General features: G+C 52.9%; 1 protein-coding gene across 1 annotated transcript; it reads right to left on the bottom strand.

The window, feature by feature from the left end:
* Positions 1–2,753: 2,753 nt before the first annotated feature.
* On the bottom strand, positions 2,754–4,350 carry LOC119291941 (aspartic proteinase nepenthesin-1-like). The gene has a single exon (XM_037570751.1). It carries the CDS (start codon positions 4,314–4,316, stop codon positions 2,958–2,960), a length of 1,359 nt encoding a protein of 452 aa, XP_037426648.1. The 5' UTR covers positions 4,317–4,350; the 3' UTR covers positions 2,754–2,957.
* Positions 4,351–12,485: the final 8,135 nt, after the last annotated feature.

Raw genomic sequence — 12,485 nt, 5'->3', positions numbered from 1 at the left:
CGTGTTCGGTGTGAGGTGGTGCGGCTGAAGACTGTGGAACTCCAGGAACGAGCGGAAGAAGCCGCTCGCCGGCAGCCCCAGGCCGCGCATAAGGTGCAAGCGGAAGACGACCCGCTCGCCCTCTTCCGGCGCCGGCCGGATTTCCCCCTTCGGCGCGGCGCGGGCGCGCACGAGGTCCGCGCTGGGAAGACGACGTGTCTGGCGGAGGAACTCGATGTGTTCCTCCTCTACCTCCGAGCCGTCCCACACGCCGGAGCGCACGGCAGGGGCCGCGACGAAGGAAGAGCTCATCGCCGCGGTATGGTGTGCTCTGGCTCAATGGCGGAGGAAGGAAGGAGAAAGAGAGCAAGATGGGGTGGGGGAGCGGGGAAGAAGGGCGCGCGAGCTGTGCCCCTCCGCTTTCCCCCGCCTACTTATAGCCCAACGGGCTGAGAAGCCGAGGGGGCGGGCGTGAGATTAACTGCGCATAACGTCCCGCACCGCCCCACGGTTTACCCCACGAAGTTACTGCGCGCAGTAACGACGTGGGAAAACCAACCGTCCGCGGCCGCAACGGATCCGTCCGTATGTCGAGGCGCGGTAGTGGCGGGCCCCGCCTGACGGCCCGTCCCGTCGCGTGCGTGGGTGGGCAGACTGTTCTCCCCACGTGGCGCCACGTGATAGGACCACCTTAACGACAGCGGGGAGGCGTACCAGGCACGCCGCCTGGTTTCCCGCCGCGACTTTCGAACTGAGCCTCTTCGCCGAAACCCCCGACTTTCGACAGTCGGCCCAAGAGAAGACGGCAGCCGAGTCCCAGAGTCTGCATTTATAAAGATTGAAGCTGCTGAAGCCCCACAATGCAACGACCGTCGGGCTTCACCAGCTTCGGGGACTACTATCGGAGTAATGGGCCACGGGTAGGCTAACCCGGGCCCCAAGACCTTTCAAAGACATCGGGGCAGGCAGCACCCCTCAAGCCGAGTCCCAGACGGCGACTCCGAGATAAGCCGACTCTGGGATGGCGACCTCAAGAAAGGCCGACTCCGAGCTGGCGACCTCCAAAGAGGCCGACTTTGGAGAGTCGTCCCGTGACTCCTCCTTCATCCCGAAGTACGATACGAGGTACGGTCGCGACGTGGCCGTCTCCCCCCTGCTCACGAAGGGCCGGCATGGCTACAGTGAACCGTATCGCTGGAAGATCTCCGGCGAGGCGCGGCACTGTTGCCATGCCTGCCCTGACCTCAGCCACAGTGCGCAGTACGCTGTGACCACGACGTCGGCCTGTACGACCCAGAGGCGGCGGGGCCGCCTGTCAGTGGGAGGGCCGAAGGCGGCCTGGGCGCCCGAAGACGGACCTGTGGGAGTCGGCCGACTCCTCCCCAGGGCCCCACGGGCCATTAACCAGACAAGATGGGGAGTGGCGACGGTGATTGCCCGATAGACGGCGGCACTGTTGCCACGACCCGATGACCAAGCATGCGTCACCAGGAGTGTCGCTACAGTATCAAGCCTGTCCGCGGGACCCGCCAGTCGGCGGGCCCCAGAAGCCGGCAAGAAGGGCGGTGGCCAGAGAGACAGACGGCTGGGACCCGCGCCCAGCCGTATTACTATTGTACCCCCGAGGGGTAGGCCTATATAAACCTCCCGGGGCACCCATGCAAAGGGTTCGGACCTGAGTAGAGATAGACCAGATAGCACGGGAGGAGAGAACTAGCCTTGCTCTCTCCTGCCTTCCAAAACAGCTCTAGGAGCATCATTGTAGTCACCTTGTTTGAGTGATCATGCGGAGACCCCGCAGAGCAGCAGTAAGGGTGTTATCTCCTAGGAGAGCCCTGAAGCTGGGTAAGATCCGCCGGTGTGCATGTTTTCGCCTCATCCCGCTTCCAGGCACCGGCGACGTTCTACTCGCTCCCACCATGATAAGCCATCCTTTGGCATATGTCGTATCCAACCCCGACAACGTGGGTTCGCCCCTGACGCCGGTGCTCGTCCATTTCAAGATGCTGCTGTTGTCGTGCTACTTTGTCGGTGTGTCTCGTGTCGATTTCATGGTCTGTTTGCAGTCTTTTGAACGGAAAAGAGGCACTACCCGGTGGGAAACGAGATGATTGTTCTTAAAACTGTTCCATATGGCCAGCTGGTACATATCCTTGTGAACCTGATGCTGCCACCGTCCTAATCACCTTTTGCTCGCCACATAGGAGTGTCTCAAATTCAGTGGGGCTGGGAGTGCGACATGGACGTCGGATTTTTTTTTATTCCGCATTTCATGCTCTTTTCACATCTCCTTGTCACATATGGCAACATATTCCGTATAACCGGACGGAGGTTTTATCTTCTGGTTTGAGTTGTAGAAAATCTATGTAATCTTACGTAACTTGCCTAACTAATGTCTCCGCCCCCGATTTCAACTGGGGTACTCTTACGTAACTTGCCTAACTATGTACTCTTACGTAACTTGCCTAACTTACGTAACTTGCCCTCTCTCCTGATTTCCTCCAACTGAAAAAGGCCGCCTAAGCTATTACGTTAGTTTACGATCGTTACGTAGGCGTAGCATTGCCGGTTGCATGGTACCGCGTTTTCAGTGTGTTTGTAAGCTTATTATTGTGTGCTCCTTTATGTTTTGAACCACGAATGATTAGGTTGTGTATATCTTCGGATGCAGACATTCCCTCACATTATCGAGAGAAAATCGCACATCGTACGCGGTGTTGGCGCACTCAACATTCAGTACAAGTAGAAACATGTACCAGCTGAAATCCATCATATCGCTTGTGATATGTCTACAGTTTTTTCATATCAGACTAGGTATAAACAAATCCTTAGCTTAGTTTGTCACCTTGTTTATTTAGCACTGGCACGTAGAGAACGGGTGTTCCTTTTCACGCGTTCTCAGTACCGATAAACGTATGTAACCAGTACATACGTACGTATGTAGAACGATACACAGTACACACGTTGACGTATCCCTATCACAGCTTGTCGCAGCGCGCAGGCACGAACACCAGCATATTGTGCTCCAGGTCGTAGACGATGTGCGTGTTCTGCTGCTGGAAGTTGCCTATGAGCGACCTGTTGTCCTCGCCCGCGGAACCTATCACCACGCACAGCCCGTCCTCCTCAGTGTACAACACGTAGTTCTCCCGTGGAAGGTCCCAGTCTGCGCCCTCTAGGTGAAGGATCAGCTTCGGCATGGCGATCTCCTTCTTCTTCGGCGAGGCGGTGAAGCACAACAAGCCCTCGTGCTCGTCGGTGTTGTTTTTGTTGACAGGCAGCGGTACCTGCGACTCGAATGCCTCCACGAGGCTCCGGTACACGGCCTCCGGGACGCTCGTCAGGGCCGAGCCGGAGTCGATGATCGTGCCGCCGGAGCCGTCGCCCTTGAGCGCGAACGCCGATGCGTCGAACGGCAGCCGCGTCTTGCCCACGGTGATGCCCTTGAGCGAAAGGTAGTAGTGATTGGATTCGGGGTTTCGCACCAACGGGGTGGATTGGAGACGCCCCGTGGCCTGTGCTTGAAGGTTGTCCGGCGTGCCCAGGAATGCGGGGCTGGGCCTGGACTCCACGATGGTGGTGAAGCAGTGGGAGAACTTGCCGACCTTGAGCTGCGACGGCAGAGACAACGCCCCGCGCCCGAAGCCGGCGATGCCGGACTCGTTTGATCCGAAGATGCCGGTGTTGAACATGCCACAACCAAAGCGGAGGTTGGGCACGACGGCGGCCTTGCCGTTGGGCGCCTGTTGGAAGGTGAAGGTGTCTTCGTACAGCTTCCCCGTCGTGACGGAGTTGTCACCGTAGGAGTCGGTGTACATGCAGGAGTTGTCGCCGACTGCGCACCCGGAGAGCGAGAAGCTCCCCTGCGCGCAGAGGGGGTCGAAGCAGGAGACGCCGCGGGCTGTGCCGGAGGCGGAGGTGTCCAGCTCCGGGAACGGCTGCGGGAAGCAGACCTGGCAGAAGCACTGCGTCCAGACGAGGTCGCTGCCGGTGTCGAGCGTCAGCGCCACGCGCTGCGGGCGCGGCGTGCCGATGCTAAAGTGGATGAGGTACTCGGAGTTAAAGTCTTCTTTTCCGACGGTGCCACGTGCCACCGGCGCGGTCACCGCGTGGGCGTTGGCGCCACGCCCGGGTGGTGACCACCGGCTGTCTATGCGGGCGCGTGACCGAGCGGCCATCCGGCGGAGAAGCTCGCCCTTGGTGAAGCCGCGACCGCTGTCGACATGCGTGAGGTCGAGGCGCAAGGCCGCCGCGTGGCTGGTCGCCGACATGGCTAGCAAGACCGTTAGGAAGAGAACGCAGGGTAAAAGCTGCAACGCTATCATGTCCTTCATCATGCACACACTCACACCGTTGAGCAGTGGATGACAAGGTTGTTCCTTGAGGACTAGGATGTTGCTGAGTTGGAGTTATATATAGTGTGACGGCGTGCAGGTCAACTTTGCAAAAAGATCCATCAAAACGTATATAACCATATAATTATCCATGCCACTTTCTATTTTCTTTTATTTGCCTTTCTGAATCATTGTTGATTCAAAGATTACTTACCTTTTAAAAAAACGATTTGAAGAATACTCATTCAAGCGCATGCGCACTAAACCAACATCCACTATTTTTGTGTGTTCTTATTTGAAGAAATTGACATCCACACACCCTAAATTCGTGGCAAGGGTACTCATGTGTGCACAGAAATAGACACTCGAATTTTACTACTCAATATTGTTAGATGGCTTTGTCAAAAGGAGGTTTTATTTAGATCAAAGGCTGAGGCCTAATTCCATTTCGGACCATTGCTAGATGCTCATGGGCTCTGGTAGGGCGATTCCATCAGGGGCGGAGACAAGCCCCAGGCACACCGGGCTACGACCCGGGGCGCGACGATTGCACGCAAGCTTTCGTCAACACCGTTCAACGCTTGTAGCTACAGTACAGTGAGGTCGACGCGGCCCTGGCACAGTCTTGCCTCCGCCCTTGATCATCATGATGGATCTTTTGCGTGCTCTATTTAAGAAAGCCAAGGAGGAAGGGCTCCCCTCTTTCAGGGTGGCCATTGCACCACTCAGATACTCCCATTTTATGTTGCTAATGTTATCGCGTTCATTAAGGCTTATTGATATGAGTCATGTACATTTGTAACATTTCACTGGAATGCTTGTTTTTGTGGATGTGTTGGGGTACGTGATTCTCACTTTGCAGAGGTTGTGTTTACACTTAGTGTGGTTGTATCACCTTGATATGGTTATTAAATCAATAAAATTCCCTTTTTGGAAATAATGTTTGTCAGAACGCAATGTGTCCACCCTCTGCTTCGAGTCCGATGGCTTAGAGTTCCTTGACGGTGCGCATCAACAAGGAAAGAGGGATGCATGCATATGTGCCATGTGGGGTCCCGTGGTAGGAGCACATGACTCTGTTGTTTCCATCGACTTCCTTGTCGCTGTTTGCGGATCTCAGGACTCTGGCTACCGGCGAGTCCGAATCAGAATGATTTGAATTTTTCTTATGTTTTAGGTCAATATTCTGAGACATATGATGCCTTCGCGTTGAGATTCACTCAATGATTAGAAGGATCTAACATTGGATTAGCTGAGACATAAACGAAAAGTCCCACACGTGTAAGCACTATCTTGTACTCCCTCCGTTTGAAAATATTTGTCATTAAAATAGACAAAAAGAAATGTATCTAGAACTAAAGTACATTCATATACATCCTCTTTTATTCATTTTGGTTGCAAGTATTTCCGGGCGGAAACAGTAGATGATATATTATCCTGCATGCTGAACCACACCTTTTTTCTTGACACTGTCTATTTTGAGGTTGCTTACCAGTTACTACCACATACACTATGTGGTTGCTGAACCACATCTTAATTACTCCCTTCGTTTTTAAATATTTGTCTTTTTTGAGATTTGAAATGGACTACCACATACGGATGTATATAGACATATTTTAGAGTGTAGATTCACTCATTTTGTTTCGTATGCAGTCATTTGTTGAAATCTCTAAAAAGACAAATATTTAGGAACGGAGAAAGTACATCACTATCAAGGTTCTGTGTGAACCGTTGTCGAAGGAATATTTAGGAACAGTTGTCGAGGGAATATTATCTATGGCATGGTCTTCAACTGTTGCAGCAGGAAACAGATCCCCAGCTTTACGATCAAAAAAAAAACAGATCCCCAGCTGACGTGCCTGAAACGTCAGGCTGCCGTGGACAGTGTTTCTGTTTTTTATTTTAACACGACGCCTGCTATTTGTTTCGGTGATTAGCTTGTGCGCCAGCATTTCCTACCTACTGAAGAGGAAAAAGTCTAAAATAAATCTTAAATTTGTAGACAAAAACTAAATCAAACTCTAAATTTTTAATCCCTGAAATTAGTATACCGAACTCTTCGATTCCAATCTATTTTAAACCATGAGCGCATACAGGGATTGACGTGGCAGCTCAAACCCGGGATTCGGCTGCGACCACACGTGACTGGGCCGGCCTACAATGCGCGAAGCATGAACTTGGCAGGGATTTGGTTGCAACACAAGGCGACTGGGCCTTTTCTCCTTTACGCGCGACTTATAAAAAGTCTGTCACCTCAAAAAAAAAACTTATTATAAGTCTTAAAAAAAGAAGGTACATTAAGACGAAGTTGCGACCTGGCGGTGCAAAACTCGTGCTGCTTGCCACTCCCGCTGAAAGCTATTTATGATGGTAGAGAAGAGCGACTTTATTTAAATATAGCAGCGTCGAGAATTGGAAACATCTCAGAAATTTTACGAAACACTTTCTTGAAAATTGTCAACAATTTTTTGAGATTACAATCTTTTTAAAAAACAGAAACAAATTTCGAAACATGATCCCTTTTTAAATCACCAAAAAAATTGTAAGTGCAAGAAATTTTTGCAGAAAACAGATTTTTTTTAAATGTGAACAAAATTTTAAAGTGCGGACAACTTTGAAAACTGAACAAATATTTGAACACTTCTTCTTCGGTAAAACCCCCTAAACACAACAACGGTTGAGATTGCTCCGTACCCCTTCAGTAAAAAGGGTAGGATCGTCCCAGCACATAAAAAGCCGCCGCCCGCGCGATGGGGCTGTACCCGCGCGACGGGGCTCTACGCCGACTACCCATACATGCGTCCGTCTGCGTACGTACGACGACGACCAAAGAAATAAAAACGACGTGACCTGTTGAGCGCGTACTCGTGGCGACGTGGCGTCAGCTGGACTAAAAAAAAACACGACACGACGTGTGGGGACGGGCGGTTGCGTGCCGTCTAAGCGTCGATCAAGGGCGGTTCCCGACGCGGCCGCCGGCCCGATGCGCCATTAATGCCGGCGTTAAGCCGGGCGTCGGTCACCTACCGGACGGCCTCCCCCACTCACCGACGCATGCCTTTAAAACACCGCTCGTCGCCCCGTCTGCCTCCCCCCACTCCACTCGACGAGCCTCGACCTGCTCACCCCACCCACCGACGCCGCTCTACCGCTGACGAGCTCCCATTCCCAGCGGCCTCCATGGCGTCCGACGACGATGGTAGCTTGTGGCCGACGAGCCTGGGCACGCCGGAGACAGACAAGCTCATCCGTCTCGGGATGATGGTGCCGTCGGGCTGCCGTCTGCCTCACGCATTCCACATCACCGCTGACGGGTACCCGACGAGGGGGCCCGACGCGACGCCGGACGAGCTCCGGCAGCACGAGGGCGGCCGATGGAACATCGTCGGCCGCACGAGATTTTGGAAGGGCAAGAACTACTGGGTCGTCGTCGCGCAGGCTCGTCGGGAGTTGCGGACCGGCGGCTCGTCGTCGGGCCCGGGCGGCTCGTCGTCTGCCGCGGGCGGCTCGTCTTCCACCCCACGCCGGCCCCGCCGTTCCCCTCCGGCGGCCGCGCCGTCTCTTAGCTCGTCCCGCCGTCCGGTTCCCGCCATCGCCCGGCCCGCCTCCCCTCCCGTCATCGAGATCCTGCCGGAGCAGTTCGCATTGCGCGAGGACGGCGACCCCGACGACTGCCCCGGCTATCTAATCGCACTACGGGCGTCGCAGGCAGAAGCGGCGGCCGCGGAGGCGAGAGAGGCCGCCGAGCTGCAGGCCGCACTCGACGCGGCGGCGGCTATGGCGGCGGCAGCAGAGGCTGTTGAGCTGCAGGCCGCACTGGATGCCGCGGCGGCCATCGAAGCGGTGCAGCCGCAGGCGACGACGGCTACTGGGAGGACGGTGGCAAGAGCAGCGACGACGGCGACGATGACGACGATGGTGACATCGGTGCGGGGGAGATCGTGGACCTCGCCGACTCCGACGATGACGAGTAGATTAGGATTAAGTCATTATGTTTAATTAAGTTTAATTAAGTCATGTTTAATTAAGTTTTTTATGTTCTAATGTAAAATGAACCGTCGTTATGTTGAATGAACTATCGTTTATCGTTATGTTGGAATGAAAATTAGTATGAAATATTATAGACAAAAAGTGAATCATTTTATAAAAGAAAAGTGACCCGAAAGAAATTAAAATTAAATAGTTTACCGGTATGACTGAAAGAATAGTAAAAATTATATAAAAAAAGATGAAGAGAGGAAAAAAGGAAAAAGAAAAAAAGAAATTAGAAGAAGGAATTTGTAATTTTTTTTAAAAAATTTGTATGAAATAATTTTAAATTAAAAACAGTGTTTTAGGACTGTCGAAGCCAAAAACTGTAGAAAATGCAAACAAACCAAAAATGCACATAAAATTGGCACGCATGATTCTCATGTAGATACAATTCGATAAAAAAATTTGGGCATGTTTGTAAGTTACATAAAGAAAGGTGTTTGGTACACACCTTTTCGCACCGAAAACCACCGGGTTGCAAAACAAGTGCCAGTTTGGTTTGCCGGAATGCACCCAACTTTTGGCAGCGCGTGCAGGGACCCGCCCGGGGACCGCGAGATGAACGAAATCGGACTACAAACGCACGTTGCGTCACGTTCGGGCAGTGCTTTAGGGGTTTTCGGTGCAGAAAATCATAGAAAATTCGTACAGCGTCGGAACGCGACAAATTTTGGCATGCGTGCCCTGCATGGTCACTGTGGCCTGTGGAAAAAAAGAGCGACTTTGGCAGATGCGACAGAGAGACGTACGGCCGAGGGTCCCCTCCACCCATACTGAAACCACCAGGTTGCACAGCAAGTGCCAGTTTGGTTTGCCAGAATGCACCCAACTTTTGGCAGCACATGTGGGGACCCGCCCGGGGACCGCACGCCAGAGATGAACAAAATCGGACTACGAACGCACGTTGCGTCACGTCCGGGCAGTGCTTTAGGGGTTTTCGGTGCGGAAAATCATAGAAAATCCGTACAGCGTCGGAACACGACAAATTTTGGCGTGCATGCCCTGCATGGTCACTGTGGCCTGTGGAAAAAAATGAGCGATTTTGGCGGATGCGACGGAGAGACGTACGGCCGAGGGTCCCCTCCACCCTGTGATGCCCCTGATTCAATCGTACACTAATCATGCACGCAAACGTGTACGATCAAGATCAGGGACTCACGGGAAGATATCACAACACAACTCTAAAACATAAATAAGTCATACAAGCATCATAATACAAGCCAGGGCCCTCGATGGCTCGAATACAAGTGCTTGATCATAGACGAGTCAGCGGAAGCAACAATGTCTAAGTACAGACATAAGTTAAACAAGTTGCCATAAGATTGCTAGCACAAACTGGGTTACAGATCGAAAGAGGCGCAGGCCTCCTGCCTGGGATCCTCCTAAACTACTCCTGGTCGTCGTCAGCGGTCTGCACGTAGTAGTAGGCACCTCCAGTGTAGTAGGAATCGTCGTCGACAGTGGCGTCTGGCTCCAAGGCTCCAGCATCTGGTTGCGATAACCAGGTAGAAGGGAAAGGGGGAAAAGAGGGAGAAAAGCAACCGTGAGTACTCATCCAAAGTACTCGCAAGCAAGGATCTACACTACATATGCATGGGTATATGTGTAAAGAGGCAATGTCGGTGGACTGAACTGCAGAATGCCAGAATAAGAGGGGGATAGCTAGTCCTATCGAAGACTACGCTTCTGCAGCCTCCATCTTGCAGCATGTAGAAGAGAGTAGAGTGAAGTCCTCCAAGTAGCATCGCATAGCATAATCCTACCCGGCGATCCTCCCCTCGTCGCCCTGTGGAAAAGCGATCACCGGGTTGTCTGTGGAACTTATCTGGGTGTGTTTTATTAAGTATCCGGTTCTAGTTGTCATAAGGTCAAGGTACAACTCCGGGTCGTCCTTTTACCGAGGGACACGACTATTCAAATAGATAAACTTCCCTGCAGGGGTGCACCACATAACCCAACACGCTCGATCCCATTTGGCCGGACACACTTTCTTGGGTCATGCCCGGCCTCGGAAGATCAACACGTCGCAGCCCCACCTAGGCCTAACAGAGAGGTCAGCACACCGGTCTAACTCCTATGGCGCAGGGTTCTAGGCCCATCGCCCATTGCACACCTACACGTTGCGTGGGCGGCCGAAAGCAGAACTAGCCCCCTTAATACAAGAGCAGGCCTACATTCCAATCCGGCGCGCGCCACTCAGTCGCTGACGTCTAGAAGGCTTCGGCTGATACCACGACGTCGAGTGCCCATATCTTTCCCACGTAGTTGGTTAGTGCGTATAGACCAGTGGCCAGACTCAGATCAAATACCAAGATCTCGTTAAGCGTGTTATTATGAAGCAACCGCGAACGCCGACCAGGGCCAGGCCCACCTCTCGCCTAGGTGGTCTCAACCTGCCCTGTCGCTCCGCCACAAAGATCCACACAGAGGGCCGTCGGGACAAAGGTCCTTTCAGCCCCCAATCCGTGAATCACTCGCGGGTACTCTTCGAGCCAACCCGACTTTAGTCACTATTTGTATAGTATGTATATATGTATAGTATATACCCGTGATCACCTCCCGAGTGATCACGGCCCAATAGTATAGCAAGGCAGACTGACAAGAATGTAGGGCCAATGATGATAAACTAGCATCCTATATTAAGCATTTAGGATTGCGGGTAAGGTATCAATGACTATAGCAACAATGACATGCTATGCAACAGAATAGGAGTAACCGAATAGTAACATGCTACACTACTCTAATGCAAGAAGTATAGAGAAGAATAGGCGATATCTGGTGATCAAGGGGGAGGGGCTTGCCTGGTTGCTCTGGCAAGTAGGAGGGGTCGTCAACTCCGTAGTCGAACTGGGCAGCAGCAGCGTCGGTCTCGTAGTCTACCGGAGAGAAGAGGGGGAAGAAACAGTAAATACCATGCAAACATAAGCATGACGATGCATGACATGACAATGAGCGGGGTTAGGTGTGCCCTAACGCGGTTGTAGGGTGATACCGGCGAAAGGGGGAAACATCCGGGAAAGTATCCCCGGTGTTTCGCGTTTTTGGACAAGTGATCCGGAGGGGGAAAAGTTGCGTGTTTGATATGTTACGAATGTGTGGCGGACGAATGGGCTGCGTATCCGGATTCGTCTCGTCGTTCTGAGCAACTTTCGTGTACAAAGTTTTTCCATCCGAGCTACGGTTTATTTTATATGATTTTCTAAAGTTTTAAATCATTTGTAGAATTTATTTAATTAATTTAATTCAACATTATCCAGAACAATGCATGCTGACGTCATCATGACGTCAGCAGTCAACAGAGGTGTTGACTGGTCAACTGACGTGTGGGTCCCACCTGTCATACTCTGTTTAGTTAATTAACAATAGTTAATTAGGTTAATTAGTCATTAGGTTAATTAATCTTAATTAGTTAATTTAAACAGAATTAATTAAGTTAATTAATTTAGTTAATCAATTAATTATTATTATTATTAATTATTTATTTATATATCTTTTTTTAATTCTTTTTTTAAAACATTCTGGGGCGGGCCCCCCTGTCATTGGCCCTAGGGCCAAACCGGGGCGGGCGCTACTGGTAACGGGCGCGGCTGCGGGCGCCAGGTCGCCTGGACCCGGGCGCACTGTCTTGCCGGCAGCCACGGCGGGGCACGACGCCGGCCATGGATGGGAGCGGGCCGTGGTGGATGTGGCGGCAGGGGTGGTAGCTGGGGCGGCCGGAGGTGGGACGGAGAGGGCTGGCGAGAGCCGCGACAGTAGGCGCGAGGTGAGCGCGGCCACGGCGCCGGCGGCCTAGGAGGCACGGGGGAAAACAGGATTAGGCCGGTGCGGCGGCAACCGGAGAAAGCCCTGGCCGTGGCGAGTGGAGAGGGGGGGACAAGGCGTGCGCGCATCAGGTGCGGTCGGGGTTGGCGTCCGCGGGGAGGAACGGGGTGGCGCGGGCGAGACAGGGCTGCGGCGATGCGGTGGCTGGCCGGGACGGGACGCGGGCGTAGAGAGGCGTCGGGGGTGACCGCGGGCGCGGTCAGCACGGCGACCACGGGCGTAGGGAGCAGAGGGGAGTGGAGAGGGGCGAGGCCTCACAGGGGTTCGCAGGGTCCGTGGCAGCGGGGGTCGAGGGGGGCGACGGGGACGACGGGCGAC

Source organism: Triticum dicoccoides, chromosome 4B (assembly GCF_002162155.2).
Source record: "Triticum dicoccoides isolate Atlit2015 ecotype Zavitan chromosome 4B, WEW_v2.0, whole genome shotgun sequence".
NCBI classification, from domain to species: Eukaryota; Viridiplantae; Streptophyta; class Magnoliopsida; order Poales; family Poaceae; genus Triticum; species Triticum dicoccoides.
This window is presented reverse-complemented; position numbering and strand designations above follow the sequence as displayed.